At 38.6% G+C, this 26,595-nt stretch overlaps 1 protein-coding gene across 1 annotated transcript in view; it reads right to left on the minus strand.

Annotated features, from left to right (window-relative positions):
• Window positions 1–25,261, minus strand: part of dnajc11.L (DnaJ heat shock protein family (Hsp40) member C11 L homeolog) — a 126,557-nt gene extending 101,296 nt beyond the window's left edge. The window contains exon 1 of the mRNA XM_018226143.2: window positions 25,092–25,261. Within this exon, the coding sequence (XP_018081632.1) occupies window positions 25,092–25,163 (72 nt within the window). The 5' untranslated portion in view covers window positions 25,164–25,261. The remainder of the gene's footprint in view (window positions 1–25,091) is intronic.
• Window positions 25,262–26,595: the final 1,334 nt, after the last annotated feature.

The following is a 26,595-nucleotide window of genomic DNA, read 5'->3' on the forward strand; positions in this document are numbered from 1 at the left end:
TAATAATAATTTTATTAATATTTTATGTTGTTTTCTTTTTCTTCATTTTTTATACTATCATTTTTGACATTTTTTGTAATAATTTTTTGAAAAATTGTTTTGATAATTTTGTATACACTGATAGTGTTTAATTGGGCATTGTTTGTTGCTAAATTCGTTATACTGTATACACATTACTGTATGACATAAAGCTGCTATACCTTAATGTCATGATATAGGAACAGGTAGCAACTGACACATTTGGGGTTAATAGTTTGAGGGAAATATGTCTCTTTACACACATATTATATGTCTATCTTGGGATGTCTCTGTAACCCCGTGTGGGGTGATGCACCGGTTAATATAACCACACATTATTTTTTGGTCAAGAATGACATTAATGGTTAGGTTGCTAAGGGGGGGGGGTACTTAGCAACAATAGCTATTTGATTATGTGGTCCTGTTTAGAGCTCTGCACTGATCACGCTGCCAATATAGATAGCATTATATCTACCGCTATGGAGAGAGCATGAAACCAGACCTTCTACCTAGACTCATATTTGTTACTTAGTAACATTACCAGTATTTCGATACATTTAAATAGTTGCGAATGAGATTAACAACTGTTACAAAGTTTGTTTTTAAGTATCCTCTCTTAAACAAGGGGTGTTTTAACAGTGATATGATTATCTGTGTTTCTTAGTATTTCTTAATGTTTAGTATTGATGTATTTTGAGTTATGCTATTGGATGCATTGTGATGATGACAAGGATGACATGTCAGCCAATTAACTTTTCCTGCCATCATGGGTATTTAATACATTTTTCATTGTCTGTTTTTACTTTGAGAAAGGCCTCGGAGAGGCCGAAACATTAGTCTTTTGTTAATAATACATTATCTAATTTTTAAGTCCTGAGAGTGTGGACCTTCTTTACTGAATAATTATTTCAAAAATTTTGGACACTGCACCCAGGCAAGTTGAACCTAGTGACGAGAGTGCCGACTCCCCCAAAGTTCTGTTGAACCTAGTGACGAGAGTGCCGACTCCCCCAAAGTTCTGTTGAACCTAGTGACGAGAGTGCCGACTCCCCCAAAGTTCGTGTGTGTGTGTGTGTGTGTGTGTGTGTGTGTATATATATATATATATATATATAATTAGCAGAATTAACAATACAGCTAAAGGGACAGGCATGGGATCTGTTATCCAGAAACCCATTATCCAGAAAGTTCTGAATTAGGAAATTTCTTTCATAGACTCCATTATATCAAATAATCCTAATTTTTTAAAAATAATTTCCTTTTTCTCTGTAATAAAAAAAACAGTACATTATACTTGATCCAAACTAAGATAATGAATCCTTATTGGAAACCAAACCAGTTTATTTGGTTTATTTAATGTTTACATGATTTTATAGTAGACAATGTATGAATATCCACATTACAGTAAGATCCATTATATATATAAAACCCCAGGTCCCAAGCATTCTGTATAACAGGTTCTATACCTGCACTTGGTAAGTTACATTTGCCATCTGTAGCTTTGATACAAACAAGAAGAAACTGCTCTGCTGTAATAAAAAAAAAATATATCTAGATAGATAGATAGATAGATAGATAGATAGATAGATAGATAGATAAATACAAAAACAACAAAAGCTAAAACGCAAGCTGATGGTACTTCTACATATTGGTAAACAGAGTTTAAAGAAGATATAGGATAAATGAAAAAACCCAAATTTTGTTGGCAATTATAAGTAATGTATGGGGCTGCTTTTACATTGTGCTAAAAATGAATATCTTAAAAAATAGCCCCTTTATTAGTGCTCCCTATAGAAGTCCACTGGTCCCTGTTTCAAATGAGGAGTGTCCTAACAGTCCCTGGCAGAAGCACAGTAGGAGGGGGGACAGCCAATCACAGGCCTGCAGTCACATAAGCAAAGACAGGCTTCAGTTCCCTATAAGGTCTTGCTAGCTGCGGATTAGTTCTTATTCTACAGTGCAGTGAGCCGCCAGCTCCCCTGCACAGTCTGGCAATTCAGGGAGCAGAAAGTGGAAGAGAATGGAAGGATTAATATGGTTTTTGCAGAAATATTCAATAAATAAGCCTGAAACACTACTTTTTTTTAAGCACAAATCTTCTATATCTAAATGAGTATAATGCACTGATACATTCTTGTTTTTTTACACAAAATGTCTCCTTTAAAGGAGAAGGAAACCCCCTGGGCGCAAAACCCCTCCCCCCTCCCATGTGTTGTCCCCCTGGGCAAAAGCCCCTAACTTGTTACTCACCCCTCTGCGCAGGTCCTGTCCACGGAGTTCACAGTCGCCATCTTGTCCCACGCCATCTTGTCTTCTTCCTGCTTTGGCTGGCGTCTTCTGGCGCATGCGCAGTAGGAACATTTACCGGTACGGATCTACTGCGCATGCGCCGAATGTCACAAAGTTTTCTTCATGACATTCGGCGCATGTGCAGTAGATCCGTACCAGTAAATGTTCCTACTGCGCATGCGACAGAAGACGCCGGTCAAAGCAGGAAGAAGACGCGCGTGGGACAAGATGGCGACTGTGAACTCCGTGGACAGGACCTGCGCAGAGGGGTGAGTAACAAGTTAGGGGCATTTGCCCAGGGGGACAGGTAGGCCAGGGAGGAGGAGGGAGCAACACAGGGGAGGGGTTTTGCGCCCAGGGGGTTTCCTTCTCCTTTAATTAGACCTACAGGGGATCTGTTCTTTTCATTGCAGAGAGGTGTATACTGGACAGAAGGAATTTTGGTGGCACCCTAGCAAGGGTGCAATCTGCTTACTCACTCCGTCGCCATAACTCCCTGTCTAGCTGATTCAGTGGCAGACGTAGACCAATTGCCATCAATAATGGTGTTACTGTTATACTGACTGCACTTTTTTTTAGCAGGCGTCAATGTTATTGACAGGTAACTGGATATGGATAATAATACTGCATAATACTGCAATAAATATTTTCTAGAACTGCATTCCCCCATCCCAACATGGCTGCACCATAGAAAGATGTCTCTGCTGCATTGTGCACTGAAATGACTTATATTGGATAAAGCATTATTAATACATCAGCTAAAGAAACTTTTTTTTTTCTACTTTGTATCCATTCAATCTTCTCAAACTAAAAATATTTTCTTGGGGGGTAAGTTTAGAATATTCTTTTGTGGGGGTTTCTCCTGGGCAGTCTCTTTCTTACTCCTCCTGTATCACAAATCTATCATCTGTCTATTTATGATACAGTAGAACCCTGATTTTACCTTTCCATGGGAATAAACGGCTACACTCTCTCTGTGGTAACAACCATAAGCACAATAGTCTCACTCTTTTATAGACACTACACTGTCACTAGTGATACTGTTGGTATCATTGTTACTAGTTGCAATTGCTCACCGTGGCATTAACTATTTTATTTTAATGGCATTGTTTAATGGGTATGATGGTTTTTAATTGTTGGCCCTCCCTTTCATCTTGAAGGCCCAGTTTACTTAATTGCTATGCATACAGGGTTCACTTGGCAAGATTACATATTCTTTGTCTGCAGTAGGGACTTGCTTGCAATTGCACAGGTTAAATCAATTTTGTAGCTAAAAAATTCCATTTCCTCTTCTCCTTAATTAATGCTTAATGAAAATAATATAACCTCCTTTTTGACATGGGATTATGTAGAAAGTTTGCATAAAAACTATCGCTACTACCAGAAATAAATAAAAATGTTAAAAATGTAATTTTTACACAAAAATTATTCCAGACTTAAAGGAAACCATAAAACTTTCTCTTATGTTGGCAAGGATGAGCTTCTTACTCACTTAAAGAAGAAGGAAAGCTACAGAGACAGTTTATTGCCAATAAATTAGCCACAATAGTGCAAGCTATAACACTATTTATTCTGTAGAATGCTTTAACATATCAGAGTAAACAGCTCTAGACGCTGTCTGTGTCTGTTTAGGATAGGAGCTGCCATTTTAGCTTGATGTGACATCACTTCCTGATTAAATCTTTCCTTGCTCGCTCATAGCTCTGGGCTCAGATTACAGCAAGGAGGGGAGGAGGGAGGGGGGGAAAGGGAGGGGGAGAGGAGCAAACTGAGCATGCTCAAGCCCGTGCCCTGGAGGTTTAAGATGAAAGAAGGAAGTCTGATACAGAAGACCATGTATACACAATAGAAGGACAGAAATTCAGTGTTTCTTTTGACAGAGGACTCAGAGCAGCACTACTTTGAGGATTTACTGGTGTATTTATATAGACCTTCCAGATAAAGCTTACCTAGTTTTAGCCTCTCCTTCTCCTTTAAGCACTTCTGTAATGCAACCCCTTCATCATCCATTGCAAAGTTATGGGACTTGGAGTCCCTCTGTTTTCCCCCCACTATGGAAAGAAGAATCCATCACTTTACAATAATACAACATGAGGGAGGGGTCTCAATACACTGTGAACCTAAGGGCTGTTGGAAAATAGTTAATCAAATTATCATGATCTCTGCTTAAATTGTGGATTCAGTTATATTTGTACAGGTATGGGGCCTGGTATCCAGAATGCCCGGGACCTGGGGTTTTCTGCATAACTGATCTTACCATAATTTGGATCTTCTACTAGAAAATCATGTAAACATTAAATAAACCCAATAGGCTGGTTTTGCTTCCAATAGATTAATTATATCTTAGTTGGGATCAAGTACAATATACTGTTTTATTATTAGAGAAAAAAATGTGGATTATTTGGATAAAATGGAGTGTATGGGAGAAGACCATTCCGTATTCAGAGCTTTCTGGATAACGGATTCCATACCTGTATAAGAAAATGAAATGCAGTAGAACCCCCATATTACGTTTTTCAGGGAACCAGAAAAAAATGGTGCAAAAATCAGGGAAATGCATTACATATTGGTGAGACCACAAAAGTTTGAAAAATGGGGGAAAACTTTAAATCAGGGTATGTAAACTTGAGCTTTCACTTTACATTTACATCTGGAAATACAGATAGTGTTTATGCAGCTTTTCTACATACGCCCATCTGAATGAGTTCATATAAAAAAAGGAGTACAATGAAGTACAATGAAGACCATACAGTATGTCTTCTTTAGCATATTCTTTCTACCTTTACCCTTACATTGAAAAACTCCTCCATTAAAAGTGAAGTTTGTGCCTTTCCAGAATTTACTTTCCCTTGCAGAATCTCCTCCCCTACAACAAATTTTATCATGTTACCGTATATACTCGCGTATAAGCCGAGTTTTTCAGCACCCAAAATGTGCTGAAAAACTCGACCTCGGCTTATACGCGGGTCATACGCCAATCCCTCACCGGATCCCTCACCTCCCTCTCCCATATATACTCCGTATATACGCCAATCCCTCACCGGATCCCTCACCTCCCTCTCCCATAGCGCATCAGGACTCTGTGACTGACTGTCACGATCGCCGCCCGGAGCAGGTCCAGGAGCTCCGGGCGGCGCGTCCTTCCCTGCCGGCGTCCTTCCAAAATGGCGGCGCCCATGGCCGCCACGTGGGTAGAGGCGCCGGCGCCGCTACCCACGTGGCGGCCATGGGCGCCGCCATTTTGGGAGCGACGCCGGCAGGGAAGGACGCGCCGCCCGGAGCTCCTGGACCTGCTCCGGGCGGCGATCGTGACAGTCAGTCACAGAGTCCTGATGCGCTATGGGAGAGGGAGGTGAGGGATCCGGTGAGGGATTGGCGTATATACGGAGTATATACGGTATTTGAAAGAAAATAACCCCTACTTTCAGCACCTGGGTGTGTCATTAGTAACTCCTCACTTCATTGATATTCATAGGCTCACAAAATGGGGTGTGGGGACCAGGGCCCTTTTGTATAAAGTGTTGTGTTATTTCCCAGCACCCACTGCTAGCCCTGTATTCTATATGGATTATCTTCTCCCTACAGGAACCAGCATGGCAGCACCAACTGCTAAACAGGGGCTTATTTATAATAATGGGATTATTGGACCCCCTTCCCCCATCCAGGCCATATTCTCCTAGAAGAGTTTGTGACCAAAATAAGCAGAGGAATTTCAAAGCTCTTGCTGCGGACTGTAAACATTTACATGTGTCCTGCACACTGTTGGGGCCGCAGAAGGAGCCTCGTATGTAGTTGCTGCATCTTTCCATCTCTCTGCCCCTGGTTGAGTTATAAGTTATTTTACTGTGACTGGTGTGCTTACAATTTTTTTTTTTTAAACTGTGGGCAGGCCTACCTTTCATTGTTATTCAGTGGGTGCAGGTACAGATTGATTTTCAATCAGCCCCTAGGCTTATACACGAGTCAATAAATTTTTCCAGTTTTCTTAGGTAAATTAGGTACCTCGGCTTATACACGGGTCGGCTTATACACGAGTATATACGGTACTTTCATTTTACCAGTTTTGTTTTCTGCCTATTTAGTCCTAGAACATATCTTGTGCTCATACACCTGGGGGGTTATTTACTAAACTCAATGAACAATCTCGAAAAAATTTCTGATTTTATTTTTATATATAAAATCTAACTTTTAAAAAAATCCGAAAAAAACATGAAAAATCCGAAATCAGATTTTTCAAGATTTTTTCCCGCAAACAAAATTTTCGGGAAAGTGTATTAATAAATAAGCACAAAAAAAGGGTACGGATTTGGTGGGAGTTTTTTTCCAAAAAATACTGAGATAAATTCAGAATTTGATAAATAACCCCCCTGATGTCAGGTTAATTCATTCTTTCCTTTAATTTACTCTCTCCCTCCACTTACTGTCATCCTCTCTGATCTGATTGTATCCACTCTCTTTTCTCTCTCCAACTAGTCTTCTCCCTCCTCTTCACTGCTTATATATTCATATCCCTCTCTGTGTGCCTCTATTTAAATTTCGGCTTTTTTTTTTAAACTTGTTCTATTACTTTGTCATCTTCTTTGTTGGCAAATCACACAGCATTTACTTACATACAGATGGCATGTATGGGTGCATGTGTGCAGTAGGCTGTTACAACCACATACTTTCCCTTTAAACCTGGATTGGTTGTAATATCAGAGAGAGAGTCAGACCTCTGTACTAAATCTTCATGTTGAAATATGTAACAAAACCAGTGATATGTCAACCCTCTTTGTTCTTGCTGCCCTATATATTATTTAAATATCATGTCGAGCGGCTGCTTTGACACAGCTCAGTCCTCACCTTGTACACATTGTTAGCAGACATTTTATTGGTTGCGATGCTGTCTCTTAGTGGTAAACAGAAGTAAAAAATTGATCTTTACACATGAATAATTTGTCTTGGCTTTTCAACATCAAATTTGATGTATTCATCAACACAACACAAAGAGCTGTTATTACAACATATTCTCCTGGTCGAAACAAATCCCCTCCTGCTCCATCCTCTTGACACGGCTGGAAACTTAGCTTTCACAGAGCATTGCTGGTTCTTCCTCTCGCAATCAACTCGCACAGATACCAGCAGTAAAGATGCATTACTATTTCTTCATGCACACAAGCCTTTCCAGAAAGAAGTAGAAAGTACTGCCAAATACATAAAAATGGATTGCTTCTAGTTTCATCATACCTTCAGATCTGAAATTGCTTTCAACATTCATAAACTTCAGTATCATTTCCCACAAATTCTGCTTTTGAAGCACCATTTCCCACCAATTTTGCTTTCCGAGCAATACAAAAATAAAGGGGGGGAAAAAAAGCATATTTTAAATGGGCTTGTCTTGTGCTTTGTAATGAAAAGAGAATAGTAATCACTTGCATTTGCAGAATATAGATGAAGGCAACAAACTATAGGATAGCAGATTATTATATGCTGTGAATTGTAAAACGTAACCGCTTGCACTAAGCCAGAATCAATAGGAATCTCCAATGCCATCACAGAAACCTTTCATACAATGCAAAGCAGTGTCCGTATGCAATATTCCTTGAACAGTTACATGTTTGATGGCCTTCAACTGCCAATGGTGGCTCATTAAGACAGGAATAAATTGTTCTAACCTACGCATAAAAGACCACTGACTTAATAAAAAAATTCATGATACTAGTCCACAAAAAGCTCATAAAGTGACTTCTTGCATGTCATCATGGCGTTTGTTTCTCAACCCCAACCAGCAAGGGTAAGCAAGAAATGAGCACTCAATAGTAGTTTATTGACATCATCAATAGACAGGTCCTCCCTTGAACCTAACTGTTCTCCAATAGTGATGCTAAAGAAGTCACCCTAATTTTACATTAAAGTGCAGGCATATGAAGTCATGAGTGAAACCAGATGATACCCGAAGACCACTGCAGACAACACTGCCTGGTCCATCTTGCCTTCTACCATTGATGACTTTCAAGTGGATCTCTAATGAGCAAAACTGCCATCATCTCCAGGTTACATCCCAACCAAACTGACTCTAGACTAGGGGCCCCCAACCTTTTTTAGCCTTAAGCAACACAAGCATGAAAAGGAGTCCCTGGAGATACCAAATTAGAGCTGTGATTGGCTATATGGTAGCCCCTATAAGGACTGGCAGCCTACAGGAGGCTCTGGTTGGCTGTAAACTTGCCTTCAACCTGGAATGCAAAAATAAGCACCTGTTTTGAGGCCACTGGGAGCAACATGTTGCACATGAACCACTGGTTTGGGGATCACTCCATCTAGACCAATGGTTCTCAAACTGTGAGGTTTTAAGAAGTTGCAGAATGGCTCAGCCTAAAGGTCAGTTAAGGTGAGAATAGTGGGAAATGGCATTTGCTCTTCTAGATACACCTGAAAGTCCAGCTTGATGGCTGGTTAGGGTAATATATGCATATTTTCTTATGGTCTTATTATACCCTTGAAAGTATGTCTGACACATGACTATTGTTCTATAGCTGTACTCATTGTGTGAACTACGGTGGGCTGTGACCAAAGATTTGACGTGCAAACAACTTCTTATGAGGTACAGTATTAAGAGCATACAATTCAGTGTTGCAGGTTGCAAGAGTTATTTGTAGCATTAAAACTCTGCAGAGACTAAAAATCTTTTTTTTTTTTTCCAGGTAGGGGGAAAAAATGTTTGATCAGCACTTTAAGCATCTTCCCTATGACCTGCTCAAGGCACCAAAGCTAATGATGTTTATGAGCAATCATGCACTACAGAACTTCAAGAAAGCACTCGATTCCGAGATGACAGCCAAGGGAGTGACATTTTTCATGTGGGTCACACAACCGATATTTCCATGTTTACCATCAAATAATGTTTAAGAGCAATATTTAGGAGGTAAACTTTGATAAAATGTAAGCCTTATGGTAGCGCATAACTCCCTACCAACATGTAGTTCAGTAAAAATGTTTTTAACACACTTTAAAGATCTGGAAATATTTGAAAGCCCTTCCAGAAGCAAAAATTCTGTGTAAAAAATATTGATTTTACTCATAATTTTGGTCTCCAGCTGTCCATTAAACGATCAGTAACAACAAAAATGTTAATTTGAATTGACGGGTCAGTTGTTCAGTTAAACACAAACCATAAAAATCAAAATATAATGAACATCATATGAGGACGAGTTATTATTTTTCTCCTTTTTTAACTGCTTATGCTTCCTTTGGTCAAAGCTTCTTACATGGACAGCCTCAAAGAATATTGGAATTGAATTCAATACATCATTGTATATAAGTTTTCATACTGCTGACTATGTTATAATGCATGTACCATCTGTGTGAAATGGGACCTGTTATCCAGAATGCTCAGGACCTGGGGTTTTCTAGATAAACTGAGCTTTCCGTAAATTGGATCTTTACACCTGTAGGAGATACAGTAAAGTGGACTTTTCCCCAAATCTCACCCACATTAACCTTCAGATTGAGTCCCATTGACACTGTTCCAGGTATCCCTCTTTGTAAGGTACAGCACAAATATTTTCTCTGTGAAGCGAGCAGACAGGTCAATAGACCTCAATGAGGAACAGTGTTGAATTTGAAAATGAGAAGCACTAAGGCCAGCCACTTCCTGGGCCCCCTTCCGCCAACACGTGCCCCCCTAACCCCAGTGGGGCAAACATACATTAATATATTACCTATTCCAGTTGGCTCAGCTGCTCCCCTGCAACTCCGCTCTGGGTGTCCTGTAGGAACCCAGAAATACAGATGCAGCTAAAAATGTGCCACCCTAGGCCCGGGCCTTTGTGGCATTGCCACTTATCAGAATCTGATGGGGAATACATTTACCGCATTGATATAAAATCACACGCAATCGATAAGGATGCTTTGTAATTCAGCGGTGACTGTCTGGGCAGGGCCTGCCATTATAAATCCATTTTTCTCTGGGGTCCAGTAAAGATTCAGCTCTGGGGCCCCCTGTGAAATGCTAAGTCACGTTAAATATTGGTCCATAAGGCAAGAGAAATCGAAGCTCCTTACAGTTGTAGCACCTGCAGCTCCCTTATGGCTGTGTCTGAGGGCTCCTACCCATTGTGGGTGCAATCATTTCATTGACTAATAGTGCTACAATGGCTTAGTATGCAACCCCACAATTAAACATGCCTCATTTCTCAAGTGGGCATACATGTAAGCATTACCATCTGCTTACACTTGCATATTTATTTAAAGTATACACCACATGAATACATCTGTACATTTCTGCAATGCATATGGTGAGTGGCAAAGAATTGCTACAAATATGCATTTAAAGGAAAACTATACCCCCAAAATGAACACTTAAGCAAAAGATAGTTCATATCATATTAAGTGGCATATTAAAGAATCTTACAAAACTGTTACATATATTTAAGTAAATATTGCCCTTTTAGCTTGCCTTGAACCCCCATTTCGTGATGGTCTGTGTGCTGCCTCAGAGATCACCTGACCAGAAATACTACAACACTAACTGTAACAGGAAGAAATGAGGAAGCAAGACACAACTCTGTCTGTTAATTGGCTCATGTGACCTAACATGTATGGTTTGTTGGTATGTCTGTGAGTACAGTGAATCCTACGATCCCAGGGGGCAGCCCTTATTTTTTAAAATGGCAATTTTCTATTTATGATTACCCAGTGGCACATACTACTAGAAAAGTAAATTATTATGAAAACGGTTTATTTACATGAAGCAGGATTTTACATATGAGCTGTTTTATGCAATATCTTTTTATAGAGACCTACATTGTTTGGGGGGTATAGTTTTCCTTTAATGGAAAAAAAAATGTCTTTGGTAAGCTGAAGATTATATGTGTTTCAGTTCTAACCCATAATGCATATCACCATTCTCTCATGCAAGTAATAAATTAGGGATGTCACTTCATGCAGAGGCTGCCCAATGAGTTTTAAAGAGGGCTCATTCACTCTACAGTTCCATGTGATCCAATGTGATCCAATTCAGTCGGCTGGTCTGACTAGTAGGTTTGTAAATTGTATATTACAATCAAAACACTTGAGACTACTGGTGATCAGGTTTAAGTGATAAATCTAACATGTCTACAGTAGGGGTTTACATTGCTTTTATTACTCCTTAAATATATTATGAGTATAGCTTACTATCTGGCATTCCTTTTCAATGAAAGGAGATAAACTTCTCTCGTGATTTATCACACAAAAACTCCAAAGACGTGTAAGGGGAAATCTGGGATTGAATACGAAGAAAAGCTTTTCTTCTTTAATTGAAACTGAACTATTTTATTTATACATATGCATGGGAACTGAACTATTGTAATCCTAAAAAAAAAATTCACATGGCTCAGCCGATGCTAACATGGCCCCCATTCAGCAACAGTCAATTTGGCACCACCCCAGTGATTGAACCTTTCTTTTTCAGCAAAACCATTCTTAAGCTGGCCATAGACGCAAAGAAAATTTGTTTCGTACGATTTTCGAATCGTGTGTGAATTGTCCCGACATTTTTCGTACCATCGATCATTTAGTTGCTCAGACAGTTAGAAGATTCTACCGATCGGCTACCGATAATATCTCTGCATGTGTTGCCTATCTGATCATATCAATGGGAGACGGTCACTACTATTTGATGGACATTACGTTCGAACGACTGCTATCATGACTAGAACATCGTCTGATTTGTTCTTTTACTACTGTATTTAATCAAATAACGTTAGTTGCAGATGGGAAGTTTGCGCTATACGATCGTTTGTACGATATAGGCAGGAATCTGCTTATCTATGGCCAGCTTTAGTTGTGGAGTAAGAAAATAGCCAGACAACCAAATGTAATACAAATAAAAATGATTTACCTCTGTATACTGACTGTTATACAAGACACAATGTATAGATAAAAAACATTGGCAGAAGTCAGGAAATACATCCAATGAGTGTAACAGAAGCAAACATCTGAAAGGTTTTATCACAGAAGCAAAGGAATGTCAGCGACTCCAACTGGAGTCACAAGGTTAGACCATAGTCTAGTTATCAAACCACACAGACCTGCATGGCGCATGTAATTTGTCTATCTGAATGAAAACCTAATATTTAAAAACAAAAATTAAAAATATCAAAAGTAGTAACAAATTAATTGTTGTTCTCCAACCTCTTGTTTCCCAGGAGCACAATTGTGACTTTCTGAACTCTTAACAATTGATACATTAGTTGATACATTTCTTTACACTAACCCTATAAAGCATACTCTAGGGGGCCGATTCACTAAATTCGAGTGAAGGATTCGAAGTAAAAAAACTTCGAATTTCGAAGTATTTTTTGGGCTACTTCGACCATCGAATGGGCTACTTCGTCCTTCGACTACGACTTCGAATCGAAGGATTCGAACTAAAAATCGTTCGACTATTCGACCATTCGATAGTCGAAGTACTGCCTCTTTAAAAAAAACTTCGACCCCCTACTTCGGCAGCTAAAAGCTACCGAAGTCAATGTTAGCCTATGGGGAAGGTCCCCATAGGCTTGCCTAAGTTTTTTTGATCGAAGGATATTCCTTCGATCGTTGGATTTAAATCCTTTGAATCGTTCGATGGAAGGAATAATCCTTCGATCGTTCGATCGTAGCATTTGCGCTAAATCCTTCGACTTCGATATTCGAAGTCGAAGGATTTTAGTTCCTAGTCGAATATCGAGGGTTAATTAACCCTCGATATTCGACCCTTGATGAATCGGCCCCTAAGAGTATTGCTAAAGTCAATTGTTACAACCGGTTTTCTATTTGCTGGCATTGCTCTAATGCGGCTGAGAAATGAATCCACTAATGAAGCAAATTGTCAGCAGATATACCTCCAATCATTGCAGTTCTCACTAAAAATAGATCACAAAAAAACAGCGCATATGTAAAACATTGTTTCATAAACATAAAGCTTGTTTATTCAAAATATTCATTTCTGGTAGTTATGTGCCATTGTATGATCCCATATAGAGAAACTGCCAGTCTGCCATCTGGCTCGTGTAACCACTGTGCTCACGATGGGAAACACCACATAGCTGAAAATTAAACTGTAAACTTAAATCTTTAGAATGTAATCTACCCTGTCAAATATATTCCACAGAACATATGCTGGGTGCCGTCCATAAAGTTGTTTATTTATAATACACAAAAGCCTTGAATATCTTGTAAATTATATCCTTATAAACGGTGAGTTCTGATGTCATTAGTTATAAACGGTGAGTTCTGATGTCATTTCTGTCACATGAGTCATTAAAACTTGTGTATTATAATAAAGTACACCCAGTTGCAAAATATGAGGATAGTAGAAGTTACCTCGGAGTTCCATGACCTGTATAAAAGCACTCTGCCTTCGGCCTCATGTTTTTATACATTCTAAGCAACTTTTCAATGGCCTTCATTTTTTCCTGTTTTAAATCTTTTAAATAAGTTGCCTTCTTCTTATAACGGTGTTCAGCTTTTAAATGTGGGTCACTGACGCCATCTAAAAAAAACAAATCTCTGTAAGGCTACAAATGTATTGTTATTGCTACTAATTATTACTCATCTTTCTATTCAGACTCTCTCCTATTAATATTCCAGCCTCTTGTTTAAACCAAGGCTTGGTTGCTAGAGTAACTTGGACCTTAGCAACCAAATTACTGAAACTGCAAAAAGGAGAGCTGCTGAATAAAAAGCTAAATAACGCAAAACCTCAAATAATAAAAAAAAATGAAAACTAATTGCAAATTGTCTCAGAATATCACTCTCTCTATTTATCAAGGTGCGAATTTATCGGCTGCTACAAACTCCGAATCTGTCCCGCTCGGGTTTTTAATGCTTATTTATTATTACATTTTGCTTTGCGGGAAAAGCTCAGATTTTCACGATTTTTCCGTGAATTTTCCCCCGGAATCTCCAAATTTTTCGGAGTTTTCACCCGAAAGCTCCGAAAACATTGTGAAATCGACCGAAACCTCCGACACAAACAAAAAACAATGGGACTGTTCCCATTGACTTTTATGCAACCTCGACAGGTTTGAGATGCCGTGTTTTTATATTCAGGCTTTTTAAATTCTGAAAAATTTGTGATTTTTTTTAAAAGTCCGATTTTATAAAAAAAAAAAAATCACGAATTTTTCGGATTTCAGGTATTCGGAGCTTAGTAAATAACCCCCTAAAAGTTAATTTAAAGGTATGTCCAAGAGTATGTGTTTTGGAGCATGAAGACCATGCTTTGCATACAAAAAAGTAATGTAAAACTTGATAAAACATAACTTCAACTCTTAAAGGGTTAGATGGGAAACAACCTCATAACTGTCTCAAGGTAACTCCATAGGCTTCACAATAAACTTCCGGTCACATCCTAATAACCAATAAGAAAATTATTTTTGGGGGGAGGGAAAAGAAATCCCCAAACCCATTGTTATTTGACGGGGCTGGTTGGTGTAGGTCTATAAATGGAGGGGTGACGCTAGGTGCAGACGGGTCGAGTTTTTCTCTAAACCGCACAACACATTGGGCTGGGAATGGGTTGGAGTGGTGCGTAAAATAGAAAATAAATTATAGAACAGTTGTTCTTTGGTATTGCAAATTACATGACTCCTATACTTGATGAAATGTATCTGCGTCACTTCAGTAATGTCGCATAGCTCATTAAAACCTGTGTATTTAAAAAAATAAAAAAAAGGCTCAAGAAACACTATTGTCAATATACATATTACAGTGTATTGAAATTTTGTTCCACATAAGCTCCCCCAAGGTGCATAATATAAAAACAATGCATATTTAAAAAAGAAACAAAACCATTATAATACATAAAAGAGAATGCCTGCCAGTAATCTCAATATAAAAAAGAAATTACAATATTTTACCAGTGTACGACCTTTATTTACCACTGAGAAATCCATTTCTCAGTACCACCCTTATTCCTTTCAACTGTAATCTATACTCAGTGTGTCCAAAGTGACTTGCACTAGTAGTTCATTTACCAATAATCATCTTCAATGTATCCTAAGTGACAAGTGCAAATCATACTAATGAGCATTTCTAACAGTGATCTATAATACTCAATATATCCCAAGTGACATGTGCATATGATAACCATTTACATAAAATACTAAATACATCCAAAGTAACCTGTAAAAAACTATTATTTTCTTCCAATAATCTCTAACTATGCACAAATAAATAAGATTCCTAGCTATATCTGTAGCCCATTTACTCATTTCTCATGTGAAAAAGCACATGTGCATTTTGTTTTTTTAAGATTACAGTTTATTTAACTCTCCTTAATCATTTTTTAACATGTTCCCTTATCTTACCAGTGAATTCAAAACTCTAACTGAAAGTATGGAACCTTAATATTGAAACATAAGGATCTTAGAAATCACTGAAGAGTTCTTTAACAATATAAAGGTTCAAGGCAACAGGCCAAATCCTTTTTTATACAAGTCATGGAACACCAAGACAACTTCCAATTTATTTATATATTAAAGAAGTCTTACTTATATATTAAAGTGAGTTACTTATACATATACAAAGGAAACCTAAGAGCTGCATAACTAGTTTTATTGGTTTACATTATAAAGAATATCACATATATATAATATTGTTTTTAAAGGATAACTATACCCCCCAAACAATGTAGGTCTCTATTAAAATATACTGAGTAAAACAGCTCATGTGTAAAACCCTGCTTCATGTAAATGAACCATTATCATAATAATATACTTTTTTAGTAGTATGTGCCATTGGGTAATCATAAATAGAAAATTGCCATTTTAAAAAATAAGGGCCGCCCCCTGAGATCGTACGATTCACTGTGCACACATACAAACCACATGTTAGGTCACATGAGCCAATTAACAGACAGAGTTCTGCCTTTTGCTTCCTCACTTCTTCCTGTTACAGTTAATGTTGTAGTATTTCTGGTCAGGTGATCTCTGAGGCAGCACAGATAGAGTCACGAAATGGTGGTTCAAGGCAATGCTTGTTGGCTATGCTTGGTGTATTATTCTGATGTCAGGGACACAAATGTCTATGGGAGATATGCCCATGAGTGCTGACAATGACCAAAAGCCATTTTGTCTCGACCTTACCAGCCTTTTGTCTTTCCAGATTTCAATCACAGACCGTAATCTAAATTCTACAATACAGCACAATTAGAAGTGGTAATGTATGTAATATTCTACTTAAACTAAGAAGGATCCCTTTCCTTCTTTTCAGCAATAAACCCAACTCCAGGAAGGACACATTGGAAAATGATAAAGTCAAAAACCCAGAGGGCACATCTGGCTGAGATATAGAACCTATCCTCCCATCACCTCGGCATGTTTTATTCATATTGACTTATTCCATTCTGTCACAGTGAAAAGCTTTTCTTTATGTTGACCTCAGTACTTTTCATGTTAAATTACTGCCTATTGATATTCCTGGCTCTATTCAGTAAGCTATTATATCAACAGCTGTCAAAAGTCAGCCAAATGTATGTATTTCAGCCTAAAAATTGCAGAACAAAATTATAGTAGTCAACAGAAAACAAATATAAAAATGCATGCGAGAGCCACATTAAAGAGTCTGACTTCCTGTCTCTTCATTTTCTTTAATTTATTTAGCATCATTATTAAATATCAAACTTGTCTTTCTCCTGACCCTTTAGGTGATTCAGAGCAGCCAGATAAGTGCCTTTGGCTTGAGAAATTTAGGGCTGAAAAATAGTATGCCTTTTCTTCTGACTGGATTATTTCCTGTTGTTCTTGTGACTTACACTCAAGCCTTGCTTTATGGCCGAAGTTCCAGGCAGCTAAAAGTGGACCTGTTACCTACACATAAAAAGCTGCATAATGAAAGTCCTTTGCAAATTAAACATGGAACACATTTTTATAAACACTGTTTTATAACACTGTTATAAAGGTGTTTAAATATCTGCCCTGCATCTATGCCGGAGGCATAAAGGTGGGGCAGTCAATTACTTTCACTTTCCATTCAGCAATTCCTACATGTCACTGTCCTCCTTGCATTTCCCCTACCCTCCTCAGGCTCTATAATTATACAGGGCACTGTGCATGTACATTAGCCCCCCCCCCCCCATTCTGGTGCATACACAAGATTTTGAGGTGATATATAATATGTCTATGTTAATAACAATGTCTACAAAATGGCTCCTGCCAGCTTGCTGTGATTGTGTAATTCCAAAACTGAAGGAAACAAAATTTAAATAATAAATACAGTGTATTTATTTAAAAAGTAAAGTTTATTTTGCACAACTAACATGATAGAAAATAATTTGGAATTATTTCTTAGGGTGACAAGTCCCCTTTAATAACAAAGTGGAATGCACAGAAGAGTCAATAATCCTATATGTTTACATGATAAACCGGTGCATTTCTATTTTACTACTATTTACTGGCCTCCCTAACTCCCATCTCTCCCCCCTACAGTCTGTATTAAACGCTGCTGCCAGACTTATCCTCCTCTCATCCAAAAGGGTACAGGCCCCTCCGCTGCTGAAGTCCTTATCATGGCTTCATATAAAACAAAGAAAACTCATTACCTTCAAAGCCCTTCATTCCTCTGCACCTAACTACATCTCATTTCTTGTTTCTCTATATGTACCTGGCCGAAACTTTCACTCCTCTCAGAGAAACCGCTTGGTTGTACCCCCCACTACTACTGCTGTTTCCCGTATCCAACCCTTCTCTCTGGCGACTCCTTATATTTGGAATGCCATTCCTGAATACCTCAGGAGAGAATCCTCCTTCAGTGTTTTTAAAATGAAACTCAAAGACTACCTCTGGGAGCACCTGGATAACACCTGAACTGGGAACTGGCAATTATATAACAGTGTAACAAACTGTAACCTGCAGCACCTTAATACCCCTCTGAATTGTGTCTGTATGTTACCCTCCCATTTAGACTGTAAGCCTTACGGGGTAGGGTCCTCTAGCCTTTTGTTTCCTTGACACCGAGCACTTAATCTGTATTGTAATTATATTTTATATTTATGTGGATCGTATTTCTAATAATGCACTTATTGTTACTTTTTATTTCAATGACTCCTTGTTTGTTACTACTAATTTATTGTTTTGCTGTACAGTGCTTTGCCCTCAAGGAGCGCTATACAAATAAAAATATACATACATACATACATATATACACTAAAATGACGGCATACTGCCGCTCAATTCAATTTAAGAACATTTTTATATTACAAGCACCACCCAACAGGGATTACAGGGCATTTACATATCCATACACAAAAGGACATTACAGATACATGCTCATATTTTGCACTCAGTTTTTAATGCCTGATATATATATATATATATATATATATATATATATATATATATATATATATATATATATATATAAATTAAATGGAACACTATTGGTTACGAATTGTTAAACCCTATGAGGTCACTTTGGCGCCATTTTGTATTGTGATCACTATATAAAGTTTTATTGCACATTGTACACTATCCTTGAGAAAGGTCCCAAGAGGGACCGAAACGTTGGAGCACTGTGATGTGTGAAATTAAATAATAAAAAGACACTTGTTTTACAAAGGGAAGTGCTGGCCCAGGAATGCATTATTCCAGATTTTGATTCCATTTTCTACTAAATACACCCAAAACATGCTTCCAAGTCTAGTTGTTGGCTATGCTTGGTGTGTTATTCTTATGTCAGGGACACAAATCTCAATGGTAGTAATCCTCATGAGTACTGACAATGACCAACAGACACTTTGTTTTTTTAATTATATGGGGTGAAAAATGGGGGATCTGGCCCAAAAAATATTATTGCGAGTGGCTACACTTTTTTAGTGTATTATTTTTATAACTAATATATATATATATATATATATATATATATATATTTATTTATTTATTTAATACCTGTATATATAATAATAGCATAATATACTATTATTATATTTCTATTCAGATTATTTAAACCACTGCCTGGTTCCTGGAGTACATTGCATCCAAGCAACCATAGCAGCTGAAATAATCTATCCTTTTCAGCGATATTCTGGTGATTTGACATTCTTACCCTATCAGCATGGCATGAGACCAATGCTGAGTGATCATGCAAATACAAAAGTAGCAATTTCCAAAAGTGTCTTTTACTTTTTGTGGATGAAAACAACTGTCAAGCACTTGTTTAAACTGTGGCACGATCATTCGTTTTAAAGGGGTTGTTCACCTTTAAAAAACTGGTTGTTTTCAGATAGATCACCAGAAATAATGACTTTTTCCAATTACTTTCTATTTTCTATGTGTCACCGTTTTTCTGATATTGAAGTGTAAAGTGTAATTTTTCACCTTCTAAAGCAGCTCTGGGAGGGGGGTCGCTGACCCCCAAAATTGTTTTTCTTATCTTTGTGCCTGCTAAGCAGAATCCCTGGATTTCATTACAGGCAGCTGTTAGAATTGATACAATAGTTGCTAATATTCCAGAGATGCTGCTGAGAAATGTACCAACTAAATGTTGCAAAATTGTAACAGTTTAGAGTCTGCACTTATACTGAGCTGCCAGACAAACGAACATTCAACTTTAAACTTAAATTTTGGAAAAACAGTAAAAAATAAATAATGGAAAGTAATCGAATAAAGTCTTTATTTCTGGGGAACAATCTGAAAACAACTGAACTGAAAATAGTGTTTGGAAGGTGAACAACCCCTTTCATTATTCAACTGTGCAACAGTTCTTTTAAATAGTCATTATCATGAATTAAAACTAAACAAGTTATTCAATACAGTCTAAAGGGGTTATTCATCAAGGCCCGAATTTATCTCAATATCGGCTGCTACAAACTCCGATCGCTTATTTATTATTATATTTTCCTGAAAATTTGCTTTGTGGGAAAAACTCAGATTTTCACAATTTTTTCGTGAATTTTCCCCAAAATTGCAGAATTTTTTTATAGTTTTCACCCGAAAGCTCTGAAAACATTGTGAAATTGCCCGAAACCCCCGACACAACCAAAAATAAACGGGACTGTTCCCATTGACCTCGACAGGTTTGAGATGCCGTGTTTTTATATTCAGGCTTTTTAGCCCTCGGGGTTTAATAAATTCCGAGAAATTTGTGGTTTTTTTAAAAGTCCGATTTTATTAAAAAAGAAACACAAATTTTTCAGATTTCGGGGAATTTCGGGTATTGAGAGCTTAGTAAATAACCACCTAAGAGTAAACAATTGAACATATACAATATATGGTACCTGCTTCAGATAAAGGAGAAGAAAGTTTAGGGGATCATGAAATAATTAGCAGAAACTGAGATTACATAAAGGCTGGTGCTTGGGTAGCCGAGAGCAGCCCAGAGCCTACACTATGAATCTGCAGGAAAAGTGGTGGGATGCTACTGGGAGGAACTTCATTTCTATAGGACTGTGGTAGTCTTGGGCTGGTCCAACCATAAAGCATAGCATTTGTCGCATAAAATTGTTGAAGTTTAGTTCTGCTTTAATGCAAGTCTGAAAATTGATCAAGAATAAAAAACAAAACAAAAAACTATGTGCATCTCACTGCAATAACGCTGTATCTTGCACCTCTTACATGTTGGTTATTTGAAGGTGGTTGCAACACTAAACTAAAATCTTCAACCAATTGCTTTACTATACGATCATAAGCCCTAGCGCAAAGTATACTCCTTTTTTGGTATTTCAGTTGATAGTAAGTAGTGGTGAAGAAATTTACAATTACAATTTATAGACAAGTGCCACAACTAGGTTCCTGGGTGGGCAATTTAGTGAGCTAGAAATGGATGCAAAAGCATGGTTAAATCCAGAGGTTCTGGATATCAAGATATGTTTCTGTTATATACGCAAACACAGTTTGCCACTATTAACTACAAAATATACTGTGTCCACTGCAAATCAAAAATGCTCCTATCCTCCAGGCTTAATACACACTGCTGACGTGTCTCCAGATGTCAGGCTGATGTTGCTCTATTTTATATAATGAGATATTCTTGCAGCTTGGCTTGATCCAATTTTAAAGGAAAAATGGACTTCCAGTGTTCAAATGTATGTATGTGTGAACTGTAGGCCAACTGTTCCAGGTGCAGTTAAAGAAGAACATAAAAAGGGAAAAACTACCGCATTCGCAGCTTGCTTAAAGGGAAACTATCATGAAAATTAAAATTTAATATAAGCTTCCTAATACTGAGAGAGGAAACTTTCTAAATACAAACAACTAAATATTCTGCATTGTTTCTGAAATAATCAAGTTTATATTCACTATTCCTCTCTCGGCATCTGTTTCTCTTCATTCTGTCTTCATGCAGCAGATTGATGTCAGATGAATGATCCAATATATATCTTATAGGAGGGGCACATTTTGCCCTGAAGATGTATTAGAGATCACTCTACTAAAATCACCAGAAATCCTGTCTCTCTACATACAATATATATATATATATATATATATATATATATATATATATATATATATATATATATATATATATATATACATACATATACATATATATATACACACACACACATATACACACCTACAGCAAGTATAGCACTCAACAGGTCTTGTGCAACCATACAATAACATAAGCACAACATACTTTCATAAAAAGTTCTGCTGGGTTGAGCGCTGTAATAGTTAAGCTGTGCTCTGAAGAGGCGGTTAGGAGATAAAAATAGTATCAGACAGCTAGAGTTTCTATGGGAACCAGTAACGCTATCTCTTCATTGGCTGTTAGACTGGAGGTGTGTTTAGTAATCTGAGCTGAGAAGAACTGAGCATGCTCATTAACAGCCAAAGTAAATTCGAGGGAGGGGGCAGAGTGGGTTAGAGGAGGAGAAGGAATTATAAGTGATTAAGGAGATGATGCAGCCTTACTGTTAACCTTTTAGCAACCAGAGTTATCTTAAAAAGAGGCTGTTTACTGATTTCATTGTTTGTGGGGAGGGTTTACATGTCCTTTAAAGATGAACTGCAGTCCATTTGGATTGTACTTTTGGTAACTCCATGTCCAGCACACAGCTCTATAGTCAGCAATAAGTGCTAATGTGACCTCATCAATCCTAGTATAAGCTTTTCTTTCTCTTTAGTGACATAGTGTCCCATATCCAACAGGTAGCAAGCTCAGAACAGTTACTACAAACACACTGGTTCGGCGATGCACTTTTGCACAAAGGCAGATTATTTCACAATTAACATCACAATCAAAATCTAAGCAAAGTGATAACCTCCCATAATATCCTAATATTTTACAAGAGGGGGTAATTTATTCACTATATTAATGAACCTCTCACATAAGGGTGTAACTATAGATAAAGTGACCTGAAACTTCTAAGGTGCCCAGGAGATTTAGGAAGCCCAGTAGGGCACTGAGAAATCAACAGTTTCAGTATTTAAAAAAAAATATTTAAAAAAAAAAAAAAAAAGTCTTTCTCTAGGTCCAAAGGTGGCCCTAATGTTTATTTTGATGTGGGGCCAAGTTATTTCTAGTTACTCTATTGCCCAACTACCTTGCAGATATATTATTGTGGCACCAACTGGTGACATAACTGAGAAATTATGAAAGAAATGAAAACATTTTTGACAAGCTGGCTGCTGAGGGTGCCTTTTCGCTGGAATCTATAGATGATTTATGTGTGTGCGTGTAGGGGTTCAATTGTTGTTGTACCTCGCACACCCTACCACAGGGGTGTCCAAACTTTTTGCAATGAGGGCCAGATTTGGTGAGGTGAAAATGTGTGGGGGCCGACCATTAACACAGGCAGCAGTATAGACCAAGTGGCAGATCATTTCCCTAATATGCCCAAATATTATGGCTACGGCTATGGGATTCCTGATTGTGCTGGCGGGCCACATTTTTATTATTAATTTCATGATGGAGGCTATGGGACTTTACACATGCCTGCCCTACCTGCCGGAACAAGGATGCCTGGTGCACAACGGTGGAGGCTCGACCACCTCCCAAAAGTAGTCCAATAGAAAATTCCAATGGCACACAGGTCTGCTGAAACACTTTAAGGGGCAAATTCACTAAGCACCGAAAATGCGCTAGCGACGGCTTCGTCACACTTTGCCAGGCGTAGTTTCGGCAGGGCTGCACAAATTCACAAAGATCCGAAGTTGCGCACAGATTACCGAAGGCTTGCGAAGTTGTGCTTGTAATAATATGATAAGCACTCCGAAGTTACGCTAGCGGCGCCTAATTAGCGGTGCCTGTTTTGCATATGCAGAAACAACTACAATACACAAGGCCAGGAAAACTTAACGAGATTAGATAGAGGTTTTATATTGCCCTACACATGTGCCCACTGTTAAGTTTAGGTGCCAAATGTAAGGGAGAAGGAGGATACCCCCAAAAAACATTTTTGATCTTTTTCAGCCTATCAGCCAGTAAAAAGTTATAAAACGCCAGCATTTTTTGTGACTTAGAAAAAATTTCAACTATTTTTAGAGAAACTCATATCTACTCTATTGCACTTCGCCCGGTCTGAGCTGGCGAAGTAAAGTCTGGCGCAAGAGGAAAGTTCAGTAAAATCCGCAAGTTAGTGAATTAGCGTAGTTACTTCCCTTCGCCAGAGCGCAACTTCGCCTGGCATAAGGGTGAGAAGTACCACTAGAGTTTGTCTACTTCGCTAGCTAATTTATGTCAGTGAGCTTTAGTAAATCGGTGAAGTGGCAAAATGACGTCACGCTGGCGAATTTTTGCTAGCGTTAGCCACTTCGCCCTTTAGTAAATTTGCCTCTAAGTGTTTATTACGGAGTCCAGTGCAACGCTTCGAGGCAAACCAATGAAACGTCACACAGCAATCCGTAATGAACGCTCGAATCGTTTCAGCAGACCTGTGTGCCATTGGGATTTTCTATTGTGCGTATAGGGTGGCCACCTTTTCTTGAAAAAAAATACAGGCCTTCCTTTATTTTTAAGAATTTTCCCTATTAATAACATTGGGATCAAGCTTCATTTTTACCGGCCAGGCCGGTGGCAACACTATGTGCGTATAACTTTATTTGTAAAGCGCTAATAAGGAGCTGCTGCAACAACTTACTCACTGAGGCAACTTTGGGCGACTATTGAAAACGCATCGCCGCGTGTGCATTAGCGCAGGCGACTTTTCATTAAAGCCTATGGGGGAAAACGCTGAGGCAGTTCGGGGAGATAGTCGCTCAAAAGACGAGGTGATTAGTTGCCAGACGACAAAATCTCCCTGAATCTCCTCGTGTGGACTAGCCTTTACAATGTATTCAATATATAAAATATACACACAGGGAGGACAAGTGAGACAATAGATATAATAAATACACACAGAGCTCATATAAGGACACAGTCATAGACCCCCACTACTTATGAGATAAACAAGGCGGATGAACCAGCAAATCCAGATGCTTTCACCACATTTATTAAGAAAATTGTGAAAGTAAAACCAATCCATTTCAAGTAGATTTTTTCATGTCGAACTAGGAAGGAAAACACGTGTAAAAGATAATGTTATAATGTCGCTTAAACGTCGTATTAACCCAGCTACGGGCTGAACTACAACTCCCATAATCCCCTAGGAGCCTTTCAATGTAGGAGCGCGGGGGGAGTTATCATTCAGCAACAGATGGACACTCGCAAACTAAACAATCACGTGGAAGTTTGCCGTTCACATTGTATGCAGCTCCAAACGCGAGGCGGGTAAGTGAAACATGCCGGGGGTCACAATACAAGGAGACCCGAGAACTCCCCGGAGCCCTGCCCTGTCCAGCCGCACGCTCGGACACAGGACTATAGCAACGAGCCGACATGACACCCCCACATCTCACCTCCCTCCTGACGTTCATCAGCGAATAATAGTCATCGTTATCCACTTCTTCCTCCAGAAAGGACGCCGCCATCTTCAGAACCTTTCACCTTGACCGTCGAGTCTCCAGACAAGCTAGGGGCAGACTCCGGCTGAAGGAAGAGCCGGTGGAACAGCGACACCTGCAGAGCGGAGGGGACATTGCAGGAGCGGCTGTTGCAAGGGGAAGACTTCAAGTATATGACAAATATCAAGCCGCGGTATTTGTTTGTTTTTTTAATCAATAAAATATAAGCTATACAAATGATACTCTTATGAATAAAATCAACATGATGCTTGGCTAGTTGGCAAATCATAAAGGTGTTACATTGCTGCATACTGAGTCTGCGCACACCTGCAATATTCATATGAATGAACAGAGGAGAGTCAGTACTGGAGCTGGATAGTAATACATTACCACCAAGCATTCACCCTACATGTCTCTCTTCCTTGGGCATACAAGGGCCCAAAGGTTTGCAGAAAGTTTTTTTTTTTTACTTATTTAGCTTTTTATTCAGCAGCTAATTAGTTTGCAATTTCAGCAATCTGGTTGCTAAGGTCCAAACTACCGTAGCAACCATGGATTGATTTGAATAAGAGACTGGAATATGAATAGGAGAGGGCCCTGAATGTTTTTTTTCTTCCAGTTATTACAGTTTTGCTAGTGAAGGTGAATTGCCCTTTAATCTGTGAGTCTAAGGTTAGGATTACATGGATGATTTTTGCGCGATCGACGCGCTGCTTAAAAATGCAGGCGTCACGTCGAATGCGACAGAAATAAGGTAAGTATTGGAAATGTCGGATGAAGTCATAACATTGAACCAATGCGACAGATGCAGACCCTGCATGTTGATCCGACGCGACACGACTGTCGGATGCAGACGCTGCATAGTCGCGTCGGATCAACATTGCGGCTTCATCCGACATTTCCATTACTTACCTTATTTCTGTCGCATTCGACGTGACGCCTGCATTTTTTAGCAGCGCATCAATCGTGCGGAAATCGTCCATGTAGTCCTGTCGTCGGATGCGACGCCTGCTTCTTTTCGCAGCGCATCGGATCGCGCGGAAAACGTCCACGTAGTCCTACCCTTACTTTTCCCAATGGGGCCTCCTTATCTAAATTGTTCCAATTACTTATTTGCTTATCTCATTGTTACAAAGTTGCTTATTTGCACGTGTTGGCTGTTCTGGGCTCTCTGCCAGAAGCCAATTAAGTTTTTTTGGCTGTTCAGTGCAGAGAAAGTCAGGACTTTCCAGTACAAACGCGAAACTGCGGGTTGAGCTGTAAAAAGCAGGACTATCCCGCTGAAAACGGGACAGTTGGGAGGTACGAGGCAAGTCATTAAAGAAAACTATAGAAAATAAATAATGAATGCCAATTGAAAAGTAGGTAAGAATTAGCAATTCTATAACATACTAAAAGTTAACTTAAAGGTGAACCACCCCTTTAAACAATAGGGCCAGAGTGAACCATGCCCATGTCA

The sequence above is a fragment of the Xenopus laevis genome, chromosome 7L (genome assembly GCF_017654675.1).
Source record: "Xenopus laevis strain J_2021 chromosome 7L, Xenopus_laevis_v10.1, whole genome shotgun sequence".
Taxonomy (NCBI): Eukaryota; Metazoa; Chordata; class Amphibia; order Anura; family Pipidae; genus Xenopus; species Xenopus laevis.